We start from the raw sequence: 26,731 nt of genomic DNA, 5'->3' as shown, positions 1-26,731 counted from the left end.
GCAAAAAAAAAAAAAAATACATTTTACTACCATGACTTAAACAGTTACATATTCCTTGCTTTTAGCACTCCCTCTTCCTTCTGATCCTGAGAAAGGGTGGGGTAATTATTTCTAACCCAGCTTCTGGGCTTGGCACCAAACATTTCTATCGCCATTACCAAGCAGCCATTGGCAGGAGTGTGTGTTACAGAAAACCGTTGTGCTCCAAGTAGCATGTTCCTCACAAAAACACACAGCTGAGAACATTCAAAACCAGCTGGAATGTCTGGTTAATATTTGGATCACCTTTCCAGGTCTTATACGTGGCTTCTTTGTTACAGACGGTGGAAATAGGATAACAAAGCCACTCAGGGATTCTGGTTTGACTTATGTCTGTTGCTTTGCCAGTTGCTTTAATTTGATCATGTGCGGTTAAGACAATAAGCATCGAGTGATGGATGGCCAAGTTAGTGCATGGCATGCTGGTCATATTTATCTATATGTGGGTGTGTGTGTGTGTTATTCCCTCTTGTTACTCTAAAAATTCACAATTCACCTATCTGAATACAATTGGTTAAAGTCTTTTATTTGAAACAGTTTCAATTATGAGCCAGATGAAAAATATCCTTCATCTATGAAGAGAAAATACTTAATTATTTATATAGAAGGAGCTCAGAGAGAGGAATTTTTCTTGAATGCAATGGAAAAAATATTTCCTATTGATAGAAGCAAAAATTCAAGGCTAAAAGATCACAATTTATTGGATTTATTTGTGTCTATTTTCTTCTAAGAAAATATGTTTGAAAATGAGTAGGAATAGGAAGACGTGTAATAGAAATGATTGAATGATCCTTAATTGGCACAATTTGAAAACTTTCTAATTTTTCAAATGCTCACAAAATGGTTTTCTTTCAAACTTACTATCCCTTCCTCCCATCACCATAGGCAAAGAATGTGAAATGAAGTCCTGAAAATTATATTCTCTAGGGGATTTGGTTTGAAAAGGGAGTGTGGAACACTACTTCACTTGAGGTAGATAATACCGTATTCGGAAAAAGTAAGACCAACACTAGAAAATCCTTTGACATAATTGGTATTCAAAGAAAAGAATTTGGCTAAAATTTGTGGCTATGGATTCTCAAGAGTTTGGCTCCCACTCTCAATGTTCATTCAAAATGATTTATAATCCTTTTGGGAGTGTGGTCAGTGACAAAAAGAGTAGAACTAAATCCTAAAATGTGGAAAAAACTAGCTTTCTCTAATGTGAAACTGCTTTTTAAAAAAAATGAAGCAGAAAAATCCTACTAAAGAAGCTAAATTTTCTCAAATGGATAATGATTTGTGAAGGTTTTTCTTTTGCTGGGAACTACCATCCTAATAACCCATGTGAACTTTCAAAGTTGACATAGAAGATAATTTTGGAAAAAATTTACCCAAACACATCTTTTAGAGGAATTCATTAGAATTGATTACCTATGTCACTGTAGATACATTTCTTTAGTTTTGGTATAGTAAAAATGAAAGGGAACAAATGTAAAAAAGAAAACTGATTAATACTAAGAAACAACAAGAGATATACTTAATAAAAATGAATCACATTTTTCTGTTGAGCGTATGAGCAGAAAATTGATATCTACTTAAAAAAAAGACTTGATGGCAAGAATAGCAGAACTTATCAGCCCTTGGAATTTAAAGAGGCTATTAATGAGAAGATTCATATATATATATATATATATATAATATGCTATGCTATATACATTCTTCCAAAGGATTTTTGAGCTTTAATAGTCTATTTCAGAGTGAAATGATTTGTCTTTTTATCCCCTCTGCCTAATTATTTTGCTATAAAATGATTTTTTCCATTGCCTAGCACAGTAAATTGTTGGTTGCTCAATAAATACTTGTTGATTGATTGATTTCCATTCCTATGTATTTCTATTGTAAATATTCTTTGGTGCTTTGTTTTTATAGCAAAATTATCCTTGAGGAATTCACTGAGTTCATTCTTTTGCATTGCTTTCAATCTCATTTGATTACTCAAAGGGGAAGCCATTGAGGTTTTAGCTATAACTTATAAAAAAATCAATCTTTGAGCCTTGTAATTGATGAACTTTCATAAAATTCTTACCTTACTGCTTCATCTTGGTTTTAAGGTAGCTAGAGGTTCTTGAAGATTATCCCAGTGGAGTAAAATATTTTTGCTTGTTCCATAAAGATGGAAATATTTATTTGTGGTCTTTTGTCTGAGCCTCAGTCTGAGTACAGAAAAGCAAATTGTCTGCTAAACAATTGATTTGTTTTTGGCCATGGAAATCCAAGAAATATATAAAAAAACAAAATTTCCTGTGATCCTGTGTAGTCTCATTCTATTTTCAAAGTAATAGTGATGGAGTCATTGGGAAAAGACCCAAAAAGTCTTGAGAATCTAAATTTTTGTCTTTGTAAAAATGTTTAGATATGGAAACCCTGAATTCATCCAGATATTCTACTGAAGGAACAGAAGCAAAATAATGTGAACATTTTCATTTTAAATGATAGCAATGAGATATAGAGAAATTGTGGAGGGGAACTAACCCAGAGGCAAACAAATGCTACAAAAAACATAATTTCATAGGATTCTTATTCATCTGTCCTTGTAGTGCTCTTGATTGTGAAAGTTTGTGTGGTAACATCTGTTTCATTATATAAAGAATTAGAGAAAGTCTATGAAAAATCTGACAAGATCTTTCAAATCAAGACATCTAATGTTTGATGACATCACTGCAAGATTGGGTGTGTGTTACATGAAGAACTTGCAATTGCATTCAAAAGAGACCAAATTCATACAAAATTGAATGCTAGGAATGACAGCTTTTTTTTTTCCTGAGGCAATTGGGGTTGTGACTTTCCCAGGGTCACATAGCTAGGAAGTATTGTGTCTGAGGCTGGGTTTAAAAAAAATTATTATAGTTTTTTATTGACAGAACATATGCATGGGTAATTTTTTTAACATTGTCCCTTGCACTCACTTCGGTTCCAACTTTTCCCTTCCCTCCTTCCACTTCTTCCCCTAGATGTCAGGCAGTCTCATACATGTTAAACATGTTAAAGTATATCTTAAATACAATATATGTGTACAGATCCGTACAGTTCTCATTGCATAAGAAAAATCGGATTCAGAAAGGTAAAAATAACCTGGGAAGAAAAACAAAAATGTAAGCAGTCCACATTCATTTCCCAGTGTTCTTTCTCTGGGTGTAGCTGATTCTGTCCATCATTGATCAATTGGAACTAAACTGGATCTTCTCATTGTCCAAGATATCCACTTCCATCAGAATACATCCTCATACAGTATCGTTATTGAGGTATATAATGATCTCTTGTTTCTGCTCATTTCACTCAGCATCAGTTTCATGTAAGTCTCTCCAAACCTCTCTGTATTCATCCTGCTGGTCATTTCTTACAGAACAATAATTTTCCATAATATTCATATATTACAATTTACCCAGCCATTCTCCAATTGATGGGCATCCATTCATTTTCCAGTTTCTGGCCACTACAAAGAGGGCTGCCACAAACATTTTGGCACATACAGGTCCCTTTCCCTTCTTTAGTCTCTCTTTGGGGTATAAGCCCAATAGAAACACTGCTGGATCAAAGGGTATGCACAGTTTTATAACTTTTTGAGCATAGTTCCAGATTGCTCTCCAGAATGGTTGGATTTGTTCACAAGTCCACCAACAATGCATCAGTATCCCAGTTTTCCCACATCCCCTCCAACATTCATCATTATTTTTTCCTGTCATTTTAGCCAATCTGACAGGTGTGTAGTGGTATCTCAGAGTTGTCTTAATTTGCATTTCTCTGATCAATAGTGATTTGGAGCACTTTCACATGAGTAGAAATAGTTTCAATTTCATCATCTGAAAATTGTGTGTTCATATCCTTTGACCATTTATCAATTGGAGAATGGCTTGATTTTTTTTTTATAAATTATAGTCAATTCTCTATATATTTTGGAAATGAGGCCTATATCAGAACCTTTAACTGTAAAAATGTTTACCCAGTTTATTGCTTCCCTTCTAATCTTGTTTGCATTAATTTTGTTTGTATAAAAGCTTTTTAACTTGATATAATCAAAATTTTCTCTCAGATTCGTGGAGGAGGAAGAAATTTATAGCCAAAAAATAACTAAACTATCCTATGGTCTTCCAATTTATTTATAATCTCATTCTTAATGCTGAGGCTGGATTTGAACTCAGGTCCTCCTGACTTTAGGGCCAGTACTCTATCCACTGCGCCATCTAACTGCCCCAGAATGACAGAATTTTAAGAGAATTATAGAATCACTGTTATGGAATATATCAGAGAGTCAGATACCCCCCAAAGAGGAAAAAAATTACAGATTATGATTAAGAAGAACATGCTAGTGACCCTCATGCCTACTTTCTCTTCTCTAGAAAATCTTTATTATAATGATCTATGTACATATTAAAATTTTATTTGATGAGTTTTAAAAAGTAGACTTTGAAGAACATTTTCTAAAACATTTCACTTATTCAGTCACACAATTGACATAAACAACATAGATCCTATTGTTTATTATTTGCTAATTATAAACCCCTCCAAAGCATCTCTCTTCTTATGTATATATGTTAAGATCATCTAAATTTCCTTGAAAGAAGCAATCACATAGACAACTTAATGTTTAATAATCTTTTCTGACTATCGATTTCAAATGAGGCATAAAGTAGAAATAGTAACTTGCCTAAGCTATTCACCAGTCTTAGAGTAGATTCAGTTTAAAGTTCATATGAAAGAAAGATTTCCTATAGTTGATAAAGTTGTCCAGTTATACTGGTTTGCAGATACTGTTTTGCTTATTGTTTCTGTTTTTAAATATTGCAATGTATTCTTGACGAAACCCAAAACTATGTAAGAAACCAGCCTTGAAATACATATACTCAAAGAATAAAACCCATCAAAATGTATATTATTGGAGTATGATATACAGTTGAATGGACAACTTAATGTATTATGGGCAGATACTGTGGACAAACATTGGTCTAGGCCTAGAAAAGTCAAAAGTAAAAAAAAAGTCAAGACTATTGTACTTGTCAAATTGGCAACACTTTAAATGATCTTAAGCTGCTCTGATGCAAAATTCATCTTTTTAACATTAATGTGCTCCCATGTGGCTGTGAATCATGGAGTCCCATGATCTTTGAAATATCAAAATTACAGGTGATTCAAAGAGCAATCCAAAGTACATATAATGGATTAAGTAGACTGCTGTAAATAAATTTAGCAGTAATAAAAATTAACAAAAATAAAAGTAAAAATAAATAAATAAATGAAAAACAAAAATTCAGTAATTCAAGTGAATAGACATTTATTGGGCACTAGAATTGTGAATGAAAATAAAATCATATCTGCCTTCATGATGCTTAACATTATATTAATATTAGTGGGTATTACATGTGCATAGGAAATGGTATTTTCGTTGGAAGTTAGAGTTCAAGACTGAGAAGATTTTGAAATTAGTCTAGAAAAGTAGTCTAGAATCAGATTGTGAAGAGCTTTAATACCAAGGTAAGAAATTTTAATTTTTATCTTGGAAACAACAAAACCCATAGAAGGTTTTTGACCATATCGTGCTTTGACAGGTGCTAAAGATATTTCTAAGGGAATTTGTGAATAGAACAGGAAATGAGCTGGTTATGTAATTAGAGTTAGAAATAACAAATGGACAGTTGAAGTGTCACTTCACTATTCACAAAAATAATGTTTTGAAGAAGGTCTCTAACACATTCACATAGAGGATTATGAAGGAGAACCATGAACTAAAATCACACTGCATAGGTTTCATTATGCACTTGTGAAGGAAATATTCACATTGTTAAAATTTCAGATCCTATAAAATACAAGTGATTATTGAAGGCTATTTGAGAGAGACAAGGGCCATATACTTCTATTTGAGAATAAAAATATGTTTTTACAGTAGTTTATTTAATCATCTTTCAAATTACCTGTTTCCTTTTTCTTGGATTCTCCTGAATTTGAGGGATAGTCAATGAAAAGTCCTATGTGGGCTACAATGCTGAATTCTTAATGTTTTCATAAATTCTGTTTCTTTATGGAATCTGGAAATGTTCCACATTAATTTTTTATTGGGAAGGCTTTTAACTTTCCCCCATTAAATGTTTGCTCTTAGATTTAAATAGATATTGTTTACTATATTTACGAAGATCTATTTGTTTATTCCTATTCTTAATTTTTTTCAAAAATAGAAATGGGTACTAGATTTTGTCAAAAGCCTTTACAAAATGTATTGATATAATTATATGATTTTTGTTCTATTAACATTAATTTGTTATTTTTATAGTCATCTTCATGTTGAAATAACCCTGCATTCTTGATTTAAACCCAGTCTAATCACAGTATATAATCTTTCTAATACATGATTTTATTTGGTTTGATGATGTTTAATTTAATTTTTCTGCAGAAATATTCAGAATTTTGTTCTGTGGTTTTTAGAAATAAAAAACACATTTACACCAAAGTAACAGACTAAAAGGATACCTTTTCTAATTTGAAAGAGCTTATTAAAATATTTAATTAGTTATAAATCAATTTCTTAGAATTTTTTCCTTTAGAGGTTCATTAAGACATTTATTTTCTTTTTCTGATATTGGGTTAGTAAATAGCCAAATTTCCTTGATTGCTAATCTGATTATTTAATATTTTTTGTAAGTAGTAGTGCTTTTCTTCTAAATTACAAGTTTTGATGACATATAATAGGACAAAATAGTCTCTAATACTGCCTTTATTTTCTCTTCAATTGTGAGTTTTTCCTTTTCATTTTTGATACAATTTTAGTTTTCTCTCTTTAAAATCAGATTAGCTAAATTATTTATTTATTTAATTGGTTTTTGAAAGTTCCTACTTGTTTTTAATTTTATTTTTTTTGATCATTTTACTGATGTTTTCAATTTTCAATTTAGCTTTCAATTTTGTTAACATATTTTTTACATTTTCAGAATTTCTATTTTGCTGATAAATTAGAAGTATTTTGATTTATCACAAGTTTTTTTTTTAAATTTGGATGCCTTTTTTATTTGTTTTTTTCTTTTATTAATAAAAATATTTAGAGATATACATTCCTCCTAAGGAATATTTTTAGCCCCATCCTTATAAATCTTAGTATGTTCTTCCATTCTTTTTGTTTTCTATAATTATGTTTTCTATTATTTTCACAATTTATTTTTTTGACCCATCAGTTCTTTAGAATTTAAATTATTTTTTTCTCCTTTATATTTTTCTCCTTTAAGGACCCTTTAATGAATATAATTTATTTTGTATTGAGGTCAGTAAATGATGTATTTAGTTTTTTTATTTTTCTACATTTTTGGAAAAAAGAATTTATATTCTAATATCTAATCAATTTTTATAGAAGTAAAAAGTATAGAAGTGAAATTTAGAAGTGTATATATTCCTTTCTCTTACCATTCGGAATTGCCAGAGAGCTATCCTCTCTAATTTTTCTAAAGCTATATTAAGGTCCTTAACATCTTTTTCATTCATGTTTTGGTTAGCTTTAAGTCTGAAAGGAACACATCAATTTGCTTCACTAATTTTTTTTAAAATTATCTATTTCTCCTTTCTATTCTATTCTCTTTTCCTTTTAAGTATTTTGATACTATGGTATTAGATATGTATAGAGTAAGTATTGCTCTTAATTCATTATTTTTAATGCCTTTAAGCAAAAGGTAATTCTCATGATTATATATTTTTATCATGTTTATATTTGCTTATTTGAACTATTATTTGAAATCATGATCACTACACCTGACTTTTAAAGTTAAGATGAAGTACAATACAACCCCTTATTTTAATTCTATAACTGTAACTTTGTGTTTCAAGTATGTTTCTTGTAGATGACATATTGAGGTATTCTATTGTCTAATCCATTCTACTTTGCTCTTCCATTTTGAAAATAAGTTCATTCCATTCACTTTTACATTTATGATAATTAATTGTAGATATCCTCTCTTTGCTCCCATTCTCCTATTAACAAAAAGGAAGAGTAGGACAAAACAGAGAGAATTTGTCACTTGTGATAGATAAGTGAAACAGTCTATTTCTGTTCCATTGTGTCTCTTCTTTTCCCCTTGTCTTGTCCTTGGTCCTATATTTTTACTTTTTCCCTTTTAATTCTCTCTTTTTGGTTCTCTAACATTTGATTTTGTTTAGTTTGTGGCTATCCCTTTGCCTATCCTGCATTCCCTTATAGGTCCCTATACCCTCCCTTCCCCTTGTCTTTGCCCCCTATGTTTCCTTTTGAGTACACTGTATTTTTACACCAACATATTTGTATATGTACGTGTATGTAATTGGGTTCAATCTTTTTTTCTAGTTCAGATAAAAGAAAATTCACGAATGCCTGTTTCCCTTATCCATTTTTCTATCATTATCTACTCTTTATCTTTATTATGTGATATTAATATTTTCCTCACTTTCCTCATCAGTTCTGTCCTAATACAGTTCCCTTTTGATTTTTATCTTCTCTTAAGAATTCTTTTAAGAATTTTTATCTTCTCTTGTACTATCAAAACAGTACAAAACAACCCACACAACTTCTGTAACTTGTTTCTTCTCCTATTATCAAGTAAATAGTTCAAGAATAAAGGACAAAAAACAATGTATTACCAAATATTCCCTTCTACTAAAAAAAGTGTACTTTTCTGTTTCTCTTGGTACCTACATTTCAATTTTAGAATGTCTACTCAGTTCTGTTTTTTTTTTTTTTCTAATCAGGACTGCTTGGAAATCCTATATTCCATTAAAGATCCGTCTTTCCCTTTATAGGATTAACTATTCAATAGCTAATTTTATTGCACTTTGCATATATATATATTTAAAACAAATTGAAGGTTTGTGGCAATTCCATGTTAAGAAGAATGTGCTTACATTATGTTTCTATGTCACATTTTGATAATTTTCATAATATTTCAAACTTTATTATTGTTATTATATATGTTATGGTGATCTATGATGAATAATATTTGATGTTGCTATTATAATTATTTTGGAGCACCACAAACTATGCCTACATAAGATAGTGAACTTAATTAATAAATGTTGTATGTGTTCTGACTGCTCTATTGACCTACATTTCCCAGTCTTTCTTCCTGTCCTCAGGTCTTTCTATTCCCTAAAACACAATAATATTGAAATTAGACCAATTAATATCCCAACAATGGTCTCTTTAGAGCTCATTTGAAAAGAAAAATTAATCGATACCACAAATTTCACTATTATATCATTTTAAGTAATTGCTACAACAATTCCATTATTCAGTAGTAGTTCAGTCAACACTGAAGCAAGGCCCTCTACCAGGAAAAAGATTATGACTCACTGAAGGCTCAGATAATGGTTAGCATTTTTAAACAAAATATTTTATTAATTCAGGTATATCCAATGAGGGGTTTTTAGATGTAATGCTATTGCATGCTTAATAGACTGCAATATAGCATAAACATAACTGTTAAATGCATGAGAAACCAAAAAATTCATGTGACTCATTTTATTGTGATCTTTACTTTATTGTGATGGTCTGGAACCAAATTTGCAATTTCTAAGGCATACCTATACTTAGTTTTCACAGATGATTTATTCTTGCTTATAATCTTTTTTCTTGTGCCTTTTGAAATATATTTCCAACTCTTCTCTCCACTTATTTTTTTTTTTACTTTTCTAAATAGTATTATATTTTTCCAAAACATGTGAAAAATAATTTTCAACATTCAATTTTGGAATATTTCATGTTCCAAATATTTCTCCCTTCTTCCCTTCTAACTCTATTGGAATTACCTTGAATCACTGCATTGCTGAGAAGAACCTTGTCTGTCACAGTTGATCATTACATAATTTTGCTATTGCTGTGTACAATGTTTTCCTGGTTCTGCTAACTTCATTAAATATCTGTTCATGTAAGTTTCTCCAGGCTTTTTTGAAATCAACCTGCTCACCATTTCTTGTAGAACAATAATATTTCATTGTATTAATATATTAATATATGTTCTTTGTTCATATCCTTTAGCCATGATGTTCTCTAGTTCCTCTGTGGCCATAAAATCCTCCCTTCTTCACAGATCTGACAGGTAGCCTATCCTTTGATCTATTAATTTGCTTATAGAATCACTCTTTATGTCTAAATCATGTACCCATTTTGGTCTTGTTTTGGTATAGGGTGCGAGGTGTTGCTCAAAGCTTAGTTTCTTTCATACAGCTTTTCAATTTTCTCAGCAATTCATCAGATAGTGAGTTCTTATCACAGAAACTGAAGTCTCTAGATTTATCAAACACTAAATTACTATAGTCATTAACTATTGTGTCTTGTGTATCTAATCTATTTCACTTATTCACATTCTATTTCTTAGTTAGTACCAAGTAGTTTTGATGACCATCACTTTATAACATCTGCTAGGCTACCCTCCTTTGCATTTTTTCATTAATTTCCTTGAAGTTCTTGACCTTTTGTTCTTCAGATAAATTTTGTTATTATTTTTTCTAGCTTTATAAAGTGATTGGTGGCAATTTGATTGGCATGGCACTAATTAAATAGATAAATTTAGGTCGAACTGTCATTTTTATTTTATCTGCTGAGCCTATTCATGAGCAGTTGATATTTTTCTAATTGTTTGGATCTAATTTTATTTGTGTTAAGTGTTTTGTGATTGATTTCATATAAATCCTGATTTTGTCTTGGCAGATACATTCCCAGATATTTTTTATTGTCTACAGTTATTTTTAATGGAATTTCCCTTTTTCTTTCTTGCTGCTGGGCTTTATTGGTAACATATAGAAATGTTGATGATTTATGTGGGTTTATTTTATATCCTGGAACTTTGCTAAAGTTGTCCATTGTTTCTAATCGTTTTTAGTTGATTCTCTAGGATTCTCTAAGTATACCATCATGTTTTCATCAAAGAATGACAGTTTTGTTTTCTCATTGCCTACTCTAATTCTTTCGATGTTTTTCCCTTATTGCTAAAGATAATTTTTGGTACAATATTCAATAATAGTGGTAACAATGAGCATCTTTGTTTCACCTCTAATCTTATTGGGAATGCTTCTAGCTTATCCCCATTACATATAATGCTGGCTGATGATTATCATTTTAAGGAAAACTCCATTTATTCCTATGCTCTCTTGCATTTTATCAGGAATGGATTTTATATTTTTTCAAATCCTTTTTCTGCATTTATTGAGATAACCATATGATTTATGTTAGTCTGGTTATTAATATAGTTAATTATTTTGGTGGTTTTCCTGATATTGAACTAGCCCTGCATTCATGGTATAAATCCCACTTGGTTGTAATGTATTTTGCATCAATATTCATTAAGAAAATTGGTCTATAATTTTTTTCTTTGTTTTGGTTCTTCCTGATTTAGATATAAGCACTGTATCTGTGTCATAAAAGGAATTTGGTAGGACTTCTTCTTTCCCCTATTTTCCCAAAATAGTTTACATAATATTAGAATTTGTTGTTCTTTAAATGTTTGATAGAGTTCAATTTTAAATCCATCTGACCCTAGAGATTATTTTCTTAGGGAGTTCAATAGCTTGTTCAATTTCTTTTTCTAAAATATGGACTATTTAAGTATTTTATTTCCCCTGCTGTTAATCTGGGAAATCTATATTTTTGCAAATATTTATCCATTTCCCTTAGATTGTCAGATTTATTGGCATACAGTGGGGCAAAATAACTCCTAATTATTGCTTTAGTTTTCTTTTCATTGGTGGTAAGCACACCATTTTCATTTTTGATACTGGTAATTTGGTTCTCTTCTTTCATTTTTCTAATCAAATTAATCAAAAGTTTATCTATTTTTTTTTTTCATAAAACCAACTCTTGGTTTTATTATTATTTCAATAGTTTTCTTTCAATTTTATTAATCTCTCCTCTGATTTCTAACTTGACATTTAATTGGAAGTTTCTAATTTGTTCTTTTTTTCCTAGTTTTTTAGTTGTATGCTCAATTCATTGATCTTTCTCTCTTTTTTTTCATGTAGCATGTAAAGATTTAATATTTCCCTTAAGAAATGTTTTGGTTGCATCCCATTAAGTTTTGATATTTGTCTCATTATTGTCATTCTCTTGAATGAAATTATTGATTGTTTCTATGACTTGCTATTTGACCCACCCATTCTTTAGGATTAGATTATCCAGTTTCCAATTAATTTTTGGTCTGTTTTTCTATGGCCTTTTGTTACATATAATTTTTATTATATTATGGCTTTAAAAGGATGTGTTTAATATTTCTGTCTTTCTGCATTTGATTGTAATCATGCCCTGGTATATGGTCAATTTTTGTAAAGGTGCATGTACCACTGAGAAAAATTATATCCTTTTCTATCTCCATTCAGTTTTCTCCAGATATCTATTATATGTAACTTATCTAAAATTCTGTTTACTTCCCTATCTTCTTTCTCATTTATTTTGTGTTTACATTTATCTAGTTCTGAGGGAAGGAGTTTGAGATTCTCCACTAGTATAGTTTTGCTGTCTATTTCTTCCTGCAACTCATTTAACTTTTCCAAAAATTTGAATACTAAAACATTTGCTACATATATGTTTAGCACTGATATTACTTCGTTATCTATGGAACCCATTAGTAAGATGTAGTTTCCTTCCTTATTGCTTTTAATTAGATCTATTTTTATTTTTGCTTGGTCTGAGAGCAGAATCTACTTCTGCTCTTTTTTTTTTTTTTAACTTCAGCTAAAGCATATCTTCTCTTATTTTTAGTGTCAACTGTGAAATCTTGAGTGATCCTTACTTTGTCTCACTGGTACTTGAACATGTTCTTTTTGGCAGCTGTGTGGTAATTCCTCTCCCCGCCTTTTGCCTGGAAATTCTGAAATTTGACATTTCAGAGAATTTTTATTTGGGGACTTTCTTTCAGGAGATAGTTAGTAGATTCTTTTTTCCCTTTGTTTTCTAGGTCTGAGAGTTCCAGGTAATTTTCATTTACAACTTCCTGAATGAACTATGTTATAATCCCTTTTTGGAGGGGGCATCATTTTTAGATAATGCAAGAATTCTTAAATTATCTCTCCTTGATCTGTTCTCTGAGTTAAAGGTTTTGACATAATATTTTAAAATTTCTTCTTTTTTCTATCTTTGATTTTGTTTTGCTCTTTTTCATTGTTCTTATTTCACTGTTGTTTTTTGTCTAACCAATTCTAAGTTTCAGGACATTTAACTCTTGAGTAAGGATTTTCTTTGTCTATTAGGTATCAATTCTCCTTGACATCTTTTCCTCCATAGAAATTCTATTTTGTGTCTTTTATTTCATTTCTTCCAGGTACTCTTCTAATCCCTTTAGCCAGGCATTTTTTCCCTATTTGGACTTACAGAACCCTATTATTCTTGAGGTTTACTCTTGGTTCTCTCTTAAAGCAAGATATTTCCTCATAATTTTCTTTGATTTGCTTCTCGTAATAACTTTATCAAGGTTAGGGTGGGAAGTGTCCTTGACTTCGACCAGGCTACACAGATGAATAGTATAGGTAGTGTCATTTTTGCCTTGGGTATATTAGCCAAGATTAGACCCCTCTTTCAAAGAACTCTGGGTACACTCTGCTATTGATATATGTCTGGGACCTTTCTTATCACATACTTTCCCTTGCTTAGATTCTTTCCTTACTGTTGCTGAGCCTAGATGCTATTATTGCTTAGCTCCCAGCAAGGACTATGTAGTCTAGGCCATTTCTCTTAGTCCTGGTCCCTTCTACTAGCGCTCATAGTGATTGTCTTGTGAAGTGACTCTTGTCTCCATGTTGTTAAGGTTAATCTTTAGTTAGGATCCTTTCCTACTTCTGGGTTAGGAAGGACTGTAAGTTCTGTTCCTAGATCTGCTGGAGTTCCCTATGACAGCCCTATGGGTATCTAGAACATCTTACCTTGAAATTCTTTGGACTTGCTCTGCACTTGGTTTTTCAAATATCCCAGCTTGTCTATCTCAGCATCTTCACAGGATTCCTGGAGTCCTTATTGTAGATCCTAAAGCTGGTAGGATTAGTCTTATTTCTTTTTAAACTGATACGTTCCTAAACCCAACAGAAGCTTAACTAAGTCAAGTGGTCTTGATAGTAATCTTTCATCATCAACAAATCAAAAGCGAGATAGCTTGATGGGAGAGCATAACAGATTTGGAGTCAGGAAAACCAGGGCTCAAGACCTGGAATGTAGATTGTGTCATGTTGGACAAATCACTTCAACTTTCAGTGCCCCCAGGAAACTCTCCAAAATTTTAAGTGACAGAAGAAGTATCCATTTCCATCTATGGAGTTTCCATACTAGTTTCCCATGACAATTCATTCATGAGTCTAGGAAAAAAAAAAGATGACAGGTATTAAGTATCATCACGTTCCACTATAAAATGTTATACTGAATTCCAGAGATTAAAAAAATAATTAAAACAGCCCCTGACCTTGAAGAGCATATGACTTAATTAGAGAGATGCATAAAAAGTAAATGTCAGGTCATTTCTGTTAATGACTGTTCAGGTAAATGGTTCATGACTTGGGTTCAGTATCTTGTAGGTAATAGAATATTGGTGTAATGAATCAGACAGAAGAACATTCACTAAGCACTTAGTATGCACAAAGCACAGGGCTAAATGCTGGTGATATAAAAAGAAAATCAAGACAGCCCTGGCTTTCAAGGAGATCACATTCTGACTGGGGGAGACTACCCATAAAAAAAGAAATGTGTTTATGTTTAATTCATGTCATATATAAAAACCAAGTGGCTGATCCTGGTATTCTGTCAGGGATGGAAGAAGGGAAGATCTTTTGGTATTTTGGTTGGTAGTTCCCATGATTAGGCCCCAGTGGGAGAGAATAAGCTCTGAGGAGAAGCATGGTCCCTAAAGGCTTTCTATTCCTGGGAGAAAGTTTAATTGGGTTTGGACTGCACCTTGAAGAATTGAGTACTAACCTGTGTTATTACTGTCACTGGAACCTGACGTCCCGGTGGACATAATAGTTGCAGATTTCCACATGTTAGATCATTGTAGAGCAATGTTAACAATATGGAAACAGTAATTTTTAATGTTCACTAATCCTGGTTATCATCTGGATGTTTTACAAACAACCACGCTATGGTCCAAAAACTTTAGACAATTTAGATAATATGGCAGAGAATTATTCCACAGCTGTCATATTTGCCCATAACTTATCTCTTAATAAGAGACAGCTTGACCCCTTATATTTTAGAAATTGAAGTGAAAAGTTAGATTTAAAACTGAAAGCAGCCTATCCAGAGATGCATTATTACAAGGAGAAATTATTTTCTAATACATATTGTCATAATGGCCTTTTATAATTCTTCTAAATGTTAAAATGTTTTTATATCAGTTTGTGAGATATCTTGAAAAAAAGAGGAGGATACGATAAGTAGATTAAAAATCTTGCCTTATTTTGAATTTTGAGTTGTTCACTCTTTTATCTTTCCTTTTTAATAAATGTTCTTTTTAAAATGTTAAATACTCATTTTAAAGGGAAAGAGAAATAAGGAAATAAAAATGCATTGTTCTGATTGATGCTTTCCAATATTTATTTGGTAAATTATTGGAGTTGGTGTAATTATTGTCTTAATTTAGAGAATAGTCACTATCCAATAAATATTTATTAAACATTAAAACAAAGTATTAAGAGCTTTGGATTTTGTTCTGTTGTTCAATATCTGAGTGATCCTGGATGAGTATCACACTCTCTTAGTGCCTCAGTTTCCTGATCTATAAAACATGCATTTGATGACTTCTTAGGTCCCTTCCAATTTCAAATCTGTTCTAAGCACCTAGTATATTTCAGGCACTGTTCTTTCTAGGAGCTAAAGTTACAGTCATAAAAAATGTCACCTTTCTTGGTTTTATTAAACTCAACTTTCCATTTATGTCTTGCCATCTATACTTATGTTTATAAGTCCAATCTTTTTTTATAATGAAAGCTGTACCATTAAATTGGCAATAATAACTAATATATTTCTACTTCATTGCCAGAAAAATTTTAATCTTTTAAATTCCACAAATGATTATAAAATGCCTACTATGTGCAGAGTAGTAGTAAGCTGTTTCCATTATAACTATATTCTTTAAATATTAATTTAGATTTAAATTATAAAAAATTCTTGATTTTTTTTCAAGACTTCTGGTAACCCTTATTATTATGCTATTAGCATAGCAAACCATGCCATCAATTAAATGTAATTGACATACTTTTACAAGGCTGATGAATACTATTTAAAAAACTTATAGTAACTATAAAAGTACAGTGTGTTTTGTCATTCTAAATGTGTTCTTAGCATTGCCTCTTTTTCCATCCCTCTGCTTTCTTGAGGTGCACATGATTTAATTGGTAAAACAAGATGGAATTATAAAAAGCAAATGTTAGTTCTTTTATGTTAATGACCAATAAGTCTTCAAACAAATGGTCATGTTTTGGGCATGGTTAGCTCTACCAGTTGTTCTGAAATATGTCTGAGTATTTTAATGCAAGGGGATCTAGAAATAGGACCACTAATCCATATATAGTTATTCCTACTGGCTGCATATTACTGTAGTTTTAAATGTTTATATTTTATTGCATTTTTATTTATTTTGTTAAGTATTTCCCAGTTTCATTTTAATCTGGTTTGGGCAGCATTTGGGAGTGTTGTGGGCTGATGTAGTCTGTATGTTTGACAACTCTGTTTTATTGCCTTGCTAATTCAATGTGAGTCAGCAGTATGATGTGGCAGCCTCAAAAGTGAATGTGATTTGGAGCTGCCTTCAGAGCCATCACTTCCAAGAATAAGGAGATTTTAGTTCCACTGTGCTGTGCCTTCATCAGACCTCATCTGGAGTATTATGTTTAGTTCTAGGATCTGTGGTTTAAGGACATTCTTACAGCATTTATAACCTCAAATGTATCCAAATGAGGACAATGAGCTTAGTGAAGTGCCTTGGGTCTATTTTTATATGAGAATTAATTAAAGGAACTGAGAACTCTCAAATTCTATGATTCTATATTTATGGGTAATCCAACCCAGCTCCAAATTTTATACTCCTGTGCATTTCCAATACTGATGTAGAGCAGTTAAAAAATATTTTCATAGTAAAAATATATTGTAGATGAGGTATCATCATCTGAGCCCTAAATTTGTTTTTAAATAAATTATTTAATATTTCTATAATCTAATAAGGGGAAGGATTTTAACCCTCGTATCAGCTGCAAACTACTTTAAATTATAAATGGTAAACTTCTCACATGAACATTTTCTAAATACTATTCTTCTTAAGGGAATGACATGACTTTTTGCTGAACCTAAGAGTTCTAGTTTACTATATTCAAATTTGTTAGAAATTGTTTTATCTATTGCAATGGCATGTGGCATGTTTTAGAATTCACATTTTATTTTCTATTAATTTATTGGCTATTTATAAAAAACATTATGTAAGATGGAATCAACATTTTAAAGCCAAATCTGCATTTAATTTAAACCCATAAAAATTGATTGTTCAAGTGCCAGTAGAATTTATTTTGCATCCAAAGGATCAGATTTCAAAAAGCGTAATGGCACGATGTAGATTTTGTGTGAATTTAATGAGGATCTAATCATTTCCATGTTTATTAAAATTTTTTATGTAACTTTTTGGTCATTGGTTACATATATAAATAGGAATAGTTATTGGGGCCACCAAGCAGTAGTGCATGGACTTATTGTTTTAGAAAAAAAATGAAAATATTTTATTGTGGTTTCCTTTTGAATATATATTAAACTATATTCACAGTGCAAAGAAGAAAAATGCATTTATGGTGCCCATACATAATTTATTTTTGTTAAAATGATAGACTAAGTCAATATATTTGGCTTTTTAAAATATTTAGAATGGGTTCAAGATCATGTCTGTCATTATATATGTAACAGATAAATAAAGTCTATGTATAACATTATTGCATGATAGATCAAAATGCAATCCCAATTTAGACAGTATTTTCCTGATTGGAGAGTACTTGAACTGAATGATGGTACTATACATTTGGACAGGAATGAGGGGTTGTAATCTTGAACATCTGCTGAGTCTTAAACAAAACTTATGTATTTTAAAGCAAAAATATCAACTTTTCAATTTCTTTAAACACTTCATAGTAAATTGATTCAAGCCAAATTGGTCAAAGTATATTCTAAAAATTATTTTAGGCACATCAAACCACATTCTATTCTTCCGAAAAATTTTAGAGGAAAAGAACAACCAGTAGACTTAGGTCAAAAATCATATTAAAGAAAAAGATTTGAAATCCTTATCTGTCAGCCATGATTAGTAATCTTTTAAGCTCTTTATCTCCTTGGCTTTATGCAGAGTGGGCTTTAAATAGATGTTTGTTTTGTTTTCTTAAATATTATCTTACTGCTATTTTACAAAGGTTAAGTTATGAGGAATCTACCATCTTTCCAACTTGCACATTTCTATCCATAGTATTAACTTTGAGTGTTCTTTGCTCATAAACATGGAGGTATATTTTCATCAGTTCTGGCTTTAGTCACTTTTCTCACATAGTGCTGCAGCAACCTCTAGCATGATCCCCTCTCTCCTGTTACTCTCTATCCTAATCTTTTCCATATGAAATCATTATAATATTTCTCAAATATTTTCATAACATTTACTACCCAACTTAAGAAATGATTATGGCTCCCTCATTTTTTGTCATGTAAAATATAAATTATTAGGTCTAATATTCAAGGGAGCATCCCCATACCCATCTTTCCACTTTCATATTTGGTAAAGACCTTTTGATATATCCAAGTGGGTAACCTCTCACATAAAATGTGCAAGTGTTTAGTTCTGGATATTTGCTGGCCATTCCCCCAAACTAAAATTCTATTCATGTCAATTTCATTCAGTTCAAAAGATATTTGAGTATTCACTATATACTAACCATTGTTTTTGATGTTCTATGGGATCCAAAGAAGAATGAAACTTTTCTTGCATCTGCACTGATGGAGTTTATAAACCAGTATATAGGGGTAATATAGTCCATACATAAGTAATTCCTGAGGATGACCCTAAGTCTCTCAGAAGATAAAATGGCACAAAAAATAGGAGAGGAACCTCCAAATAGCTAGAGCATCACATCTTCAGGAGCTTTCAAAAAGTAAATAACCACTGTGAGTGCAGTAGCGAGACCTCTGCTGTGGCCAGGCAATGTCTTTCATTAGCCAGTATGAATGGGTGCTATAATTCTAACACTGTTAAAAGTCTGGGTTTGGACACCTTCTTGACCTACCTCCATTGCCTTGGAACATGTTATGATCCACTGCAACCAAATTAAAGTTCTCTATTCATCCTTAGCCAGACCAGTAAGAAGAGGATGCCTTTGCTGAACTGGATTCAACCTGAGAACAGAACCTTTGACATTAAGCTTCTAACCTATGGGATACTGCAGGGGCCAGACTCTGTATCATCAGCATGACATCAGGAATAAGGTCTCTGACACTAGACCTGGTGCTTGACTCTTAGGGTAGTGGATCATTGGACTGCATCTCACTTTCCATATTCTTGGGATCAGACAAAGGAAAGGGCACTGAATTTGAGGTTCAGTTATTCCCCTGGGAATTGTTACCAGGTAGTTATAGATCTCAATGGCTGATAAAACATCTTTTCTCTCTTGGGGCTTGAGAGAAGCAACTCATGCCAGACTTTGCCATCACAAGAACCTGTGAAATAGCTCTAGGTTGATGTCTTATGGTAGCAAACTCCTGCCTTTTCTTTTATATAGTAACAGTAACACCATAATGATAAATCAACTGTGAAAACTTAATGAAAACAATGATCCATGAAAGTTTCAAAGGACTCATAATGAAAAATAATATCTATTTCCAAAGAGAAAACTGTAAACTCTAAGTGCAGTTTTTTCCTACTTTCTTTATTTTTCTTGCCTTTTTTTCAAGATGGTTAGTGTTAAAATATGTATTACATATGTTTAAAAATATATGATATGTTGGGGGGCAGAGCCAAGATGGTGGAAAAGGCACATGTGACTTTCTAAGCTCCTCTCATTCCCCTCACAACCAACTATTAAATTCAGTCTCAAAAATAGCACTTGATTGCTAAAATTCATGAAGATTAGAAGCACACAATTTACCAGCCCAAGATAATCTGGAATATCACCAGGAAAGGTTTGTCCTGAAGGGCCAGGAACAGAGCAGGCAGGGAGAGGCTAGCGTCCTGAGCAGACCAGGGGTGGGGGGTGATCTCTGTGGCTAGAGAAGTTATAAAGACAACTCTGTTATGGGCTAACTGCTCTGCCTTGATTACAAAGCAGTAAACCGGCAGAGAAATTAAAGCCTAAAACAGGGGGTACTCTAAAAAACACCATAACCTGATGAGATCTGGCTGTAACCACTCAAACTTGGAAGTGACTCAGGCAGAGCCATAACACAGCCCTGCAGCCACATCCTGAAGTACAGGGCTTTTGCAGGGGCAATTACAAATCTGCACGGCAGGGGGGCACAGCCTGGAGTAGATTCTAATTGGCACAGAGGGGGCTTGGCCTGGGGCAATAGAACTTCTCCAGCACTACTGTGCTTCCCTGAGCAGGGACACTTCCAGTCCCTGCAGGGCTATTCACTGCTCAGCCGCTAATACCCACAGCCCTAGGGTGGGATTTGGCTTGGGGTAGTGAAACTTTCACTGCTCAGCATCTAGCCCCAGGGCAGTCATTAACCCAAACAGCAGGGTCCTTTGCAGGGTACTTTCCCGGCTCTGCCCTGCAGGCCTGAGCTATTTGGGGGGGAGCTCTTTCCCAGAGCACTCCAGTACCTTGCTGCTCTTTGTAGCCAGTTGGCAGGACAGCTACCCATCCATACACCTATCACTGCTCTACAGAGGAAGCTGGTAACTTTCTGGCCCTGAAGGCAGGCCCTACAGGTTTTAAAAAATGAGTAAAAAAACCAAAAGTATGATTGATAGCTTCTATACAGAAAGAGAGCAGCTTTTCAACCCTGAGGAGACTAATAGAAGACAGTCTCCAGACAATTGTTAGTCCCCAACACAAAAGGCTTTCCTAGAAGAGACTATTAAAAACTTTAAAAAAGAACTAGAAGAAAAACGGGGAAAGGAAAGAGAAGCTATGCAAGAGAGCAACAACTTCCTGAAATGTGAATTGGAAAAGGTAAAAAAGTCCCAAGAAGTGCAGAGAAACAGAATTTGTGAATTGGAAAAAGAAAATAACTCACTAAAAAAAATTAGTGAAATGGAAAAAAAAAATTCCATAGAATTGGACATATACAAAAAGAAGTAAAAAAAAGCTAATGAAGAAAGTAACTCACTAAAAATCAGAACTGAACAAATAGAAATGACTGATTCATTGAGGCATCAAGAATCAGTCAAGCAAAACCAAAAAAATGAAAGATTGAGAAAAAAAATGTCAAATATTTACTTGGAAAAGCAACAGACCTGGAAAATAGATCTAGGAGAGATAACCTGAGGATCATTGGACTACCCAAAAATTATGATGAAAAAAAGAGCCCAGATACTATTTTACAGGAAATCATCAAAGAGAATTGCCCAGAAGTAATAGAACTGGAAGGTAAAATAGGCATTGAAAGAATTCATTGAACACCTTCTGAAAAAGACCCTAAAATAAAAACTCTGAGGAATATTGTGGCCAAATTTCAGAATTTTCAGACCAAAGAAAAAATATTACAAGCAACCAGGAAAAAACAATTCAAATACTGAGGTGCCACAATAAGGGTCACTCAAGATCTGGCTGCCTCAACATTAAAGGATGAAGGGCCTGGAATCTGATATTCTGAAAGGCAAAAGAACTTGGATTGCAGCCAAGAATAAACTACTCAGCTAAGCTGAGCATTTTTTTCCATGGAAGAAGATGGACATTTAATGAAACAGATGAATTCCATTTGTTTCTAAGGAAAAAACCAGACTTAAACAAAAAATTTGATCTTCAACCACAGGACTCAAGAGAAGTAGAAAAAGGTAAAAGGAACTCTTGAGAACTCTATTTCTGTTGTGGCTATACATAAAAACCACATGTATAATTTGATTTTATTGATATTACATAAAAAAGGGAAGTATAAATAGAAATGGGGATAGTGTCAGAAAAAGGGAAAAGGGGAGATAAAAAGAGGGAAACTATATGTGATGATGAGGCAAAGGAAACCTATCATATCTGAGGGAACTTAGAGAGGGGGAGGAACATTGTATGAATCCTACTCTCATCAGAGTTGGCTCAAAGAGGAAATAATTGACATATTTGTTTTACAGAGAATCTTCTCTCACCTCATTAAAAAGAGGGAGAGGAAAAGGAAAAAGGAAAAAGAGTAATAAGGGAAGGGTACAAGAAAGGGGAAGGGATTCAAAGGGAGGAGGAAGGGATCCTAAAGAGGGAGAGCTGTGTGATGCAAGTGGGACCCATAAGTTTAATACTAGGGAAGGGGGGAAGGAGCCAAGAAAAACAAAAGCATAATCTGGGGATATTAGGATGGCAGGAAATACAGAATTAGTAATTTTAACTGTAAATGTGAATGACATGAACTCTCCCATAAAGTGGAAGTGGATAGCAGACTTCATAAAAAGTCAGAACCGTACAATATGTTGTTTACAGGAAACACATTTAAAGCAGGGAGATACATACTATAATAGTGGGAGATCTCAACCTTGCACTCTCAGAATTAGATAAATCAAACCACAAAACAAATAAGAAAGAAATTAAAGAGAGAAATAGAATATTAGAAAAATTAGATATGATAGATCTTTGGAGAAAACTGAATGGTGACAGAAAGGAGTATACTTTCTTCTCAGCAGTTCATAGAACCTATACAAAAATTGACCATATATTAGGACATAAAGACCTTAAAATTAAATGGAGGAAGGCAGAAATAGTAAATGCTTTCTTTTCATATCACGATGCAATAAAAACTACATTCAACAAAAAGTTAGGGGTAAATAGAACAAAAAGTAATTGGAAACTAAATAATTTCATCTTATAGAATGACTGGGTGAAACAGCAAATTATAGACACAATAATTTCACTTAAGATAATAACAATGATAAGACATCATACCAAAATTTGTGGGATGCAGCCAAAGCAGTAATAAGGGGAAATTTTATATCCTTAGAGGCTTACTTGAATAAAATAGAGAAAGAGAAGATCAATGAACTGTGCTTGCAACTTAAAAAGCTAGAAAAAGACCAAATTAAAAATCCTCAATCAAATACTAAGCTTGAAATTCTAAAATTAAAAGGAGAAATTAATAATATTGAAAATAAAAAAAACTATTGAATTAATAAATAAAACTAAGCATTGGTTTTATGAAAAAACCAATAAAATAGATAAACCTTTGGTAAATCTGATTAGAAAAAGGAAAGAGGAAAATCAAATTTTTAGTCTTAAAAATGAAAAGGGGGAACTTTCCACCAATGAAGAAGAAATTAGAGCAATAATAAGGAGTTACTTTGCCCAACTTTATGCCAATAAATTTGATAACCTAAGTGAAATGGATGACTACTTCTAAAAATATAGGCTTCCCAGATTAACAGAGGAGGAAGTAAATTGCTTAAATAGTCCCATTTCAGAAAAAAGAAATAGAACAAGCTATTAATCAACTCCCTAAGAAAAAATCCCCAGGACCCGATGGATTTACATGTGAATTCTACCAAACATTTAAAGAACAATTAGCCCCAATGCGATATAAGCTATTTGAAAAAAATAGGGAATGAAGGAGTCCTACCACATTCCTTTTATTACAGACATGGAACTGATACCTAAAGCAGGTAGGTTGAAAACAGAGAAAGAAAATTATAGACCCATCTCCCTAATGAATATTGATACTAAAATCTTAAATAAAATATTAGCAAAAAGATTACAGAAAATCATCCCCAGGATAATACACTATGACCAAGTAGGATTTATACCAGGAATGCAGGGCTGGTTCAATATTAGGAAAACTATTAGCATAATTGACTATATCAATAACCAAATTAACAAAAACCATATGATCATCTCAATAGATGCAAAAAAAGCATTTGATAAAACCCAACATTCATTCCTAATAAAACACTTGAGAGGATAGGAATAAATGGACTTTTCCTTAAAATAGTCAGGAACATATATTTAAAACCATCAGTAAGCATCATATGCAATGGGGAAAAACTGGAACCTTTCCCAGTAAGATCTGGAGTGAAGCAAGGTTGCCCACTATCACCATTATTATTCAATATTGTATTAGAAACAGTAGCCTCTGCAATAAGAGTTGAGAAAGAGATTAAAGGAATTAGAGTAGGTAATGAGGAAACCAAACTATTACTCTTTGCAGATGATATGATGGTATACTTAGAGAACCCCAGAGATTCTACTAAAAAGCTATTAGAAATAATTCATAACTTTAGCAAAGTTGCAGGATACAAAATAAATCCACATAAATCCTCAGCATTTTTATACATCACCCACAAAATCCAATAGCAAAAGATATAAAGAGAAATTCCATTCAAAATAACTGTTGATAGCATAAAATATTTGGGAATCTATCTATCAAAGGAAAGCCAGGAATTATATGAGCAAAATTACAAAAAACTTTCCACACAAATAAAATCAGATTTAAATAATTGGAAAAAATATTGTGTTCTTGGATAGGTCAAACAAATATAATAAAGATGACAATACTCCCTAAACCGATCTATTTATTTAGTGCTATACCAATCCGACTCCCAAGAAAATATTGTAATGTTCTAGAAAAAAATAACAACAAAATTCATATGGAAGAACAAAAGGTCGAGAATCTCAAGGGAATTAATGAAAAAAAAATCAAATGAAGGTGGCCTAGCTGTACCTGATCTAAAACTATATTATAAAGCAGCAGTCACCAAAACCATTTGGTATTGGCTAAGAAATAGATTAGTTGATGAGTGGAATAGGTTAGGTTCACAAGCCAAAATAGTCAACTATAGCAATCTAGTGTTTGACAAACTCAAAGATCCTAACTTTTGGGATAAGAATTCATTATTTGACAAAAACTGCTGTGAAAACTGGAAATTAGTATGGCAGAAATTAGGCATGGACCCACACTTAACATCATATGCCAAAATGATCAAAATGGGTCCATGATTTAAGCATAAAGAATGAGATTATAAATAAATTAGAGGAACATAGGATAGTTTATCTCTCAGACTTGTGGAGGAGAAAGAAATTTATGACCAAAGATGAACTAGAGATCATAGAGATCATTATTGATCACAAAATAGAAAATTTTGATTATTTCAAATTAAAAAGCCTTTGTACAAACAAAACTAATGCAAACAAGATTGGAAGGGAAGCAACAAACTGGGAAAACATTTTCACAGTTAAAGGTTCTGATAAAGGCCTCAATTCCAAAATACATAGAGAATTGACTCTAATTTAAAGAAAATAAGCCATTCTCTAATTGATAAATGGTCAAAGGATATGAATAGACAATTTTCAGATGAGGAAATTGAAACTATTTCCACTCATATGAAAGAGTGTTCCAAATTACTATTGATCAGAGAAATGCAAATTAAGACAACTCTAAGATACACCTGTCAGATTGGCTAAGATGACAGGAAAAAATAATGATGAATGTTGGAGGGGATGCAGGAAAACTGGGACACTGATGCATTATTGGTGGAGTTGTGAATGAATCCAACCATTCTGGAGAGCAATCTGGAATTATGCCCCAAAAGTTATCAAACTGTGCATACCCTTTGATCCAGCAGTGCTACTTTTGGGCTTATACCCCTAAGAGATACTAAAGAAGAGAAAGGGACCTGTATGTGCCAAAATGTTTGTGTCAGCCCTGTTTGTAGTGGCTAGAAGCTGGAAAATGAATGGATGTCCATCAATTGGAGAATGGTCGAGTAAATTGTGGTATATGAATGTTATGGAATATTATTGTTCTGTAAGAAATGACCAGCAGGATGAATACAGAGAGGACTGGAGAGACTTACATGAACTGATGCTAAGTGAAATGAGCAGAACCAGGAGATCATTATATACCTCAACAATGATACTGTACGAGGATGTATTCTGATGGAAGTGGATTTTTTTTTGACAAACAGATCTAACCCAGTTTCAATTGATCAAAAATGGACAGAAGCAGCTACATCCAAAGAAAGAACACTGGGAAATGAATGTAAACTGTTTGCATTTTTGTTTTTCTTCCCAGGTTATTTCTACCTTCTGAATCCAATTCTCCCTGTGCAACAAGAGAACTGTTTGATTCTGCACACATATATTGTATCTAGGATATACTGTGACATATTTAATATGTATAGGACTACTTGCCATGTTGGGGAGGGCATGGAGGGAGGGAGGGGAAAATTCGGAACAGAAGTGAGTGCAAGGGATAATGTTGTAAAAAATTACCCTGGCATGGGTTCTGTCAATAAAAAGTTAAAATTATATATACATATATATGATATGTTAAAAAAAAAAAAGAAATGTGCTCTTGGTTAATTTGCAGTTGTACAATTATGTTCTTATTGTAGGGAGGAAATCAGACAGCTACAGTAATCGCATTGTGTTCAATGAGAGATTTCAATTTATCCCAAGAAACCTGTCAGTTGGCTATCAGAGATGTTGGAGGTTTGGAAGTCCTAATCAATTTGCTTGAGACAGATGATGTCAAATGTAAGGTGAGTAGTAGCTTTGTTGGCAGGGATGATGCACCTCTTTTTCTAGATTG

At 32.6% G+C, this 26,731-nt stretch overlaps 1 protein-coding gene across 1 annotated transcript in view; it reads left to right on the top strand.

Annotated features, from left to right (window-relative positions):
• The window catches only part of ODAD2 (outer dynein arm docking complex subunit 2), a 219,329-nt gene that overhangs the window by 63,841 nt on the left and 128,757 nt on the right, over positions 1–26,731 (top strand). Inside the window, exon 11 of the mRNA XM_052000267.1 lies at positions 26,535–26,681. Coding sequence (XP_051856227.1) covers positions 26,535–26,681 — 147 coding nt within the window. The remainder of the gene's footprint in view (positions 1–26,534; positions 26,682–26,731) is intronic.

This window comes from Antechinus flavipes, chromosome 5 (assembly GCF_016432865.1).
Source record: "Antechinus flavipes isolate AdamAnt ecotype Samford, QLD, Australia chromosome 5, AdamAnt_v2, whole genome shotgun sequence".
Taxonomy (NCBI): Eukaryota; Metazoa; Chordata; class Mammalia; order Dasyuromorphia; family Dasyuridae; genus Antechinus; species Antechinus flavipes.
This window is presented reverse-complemented; position numbering and strand designations above follow the sequence as displayed.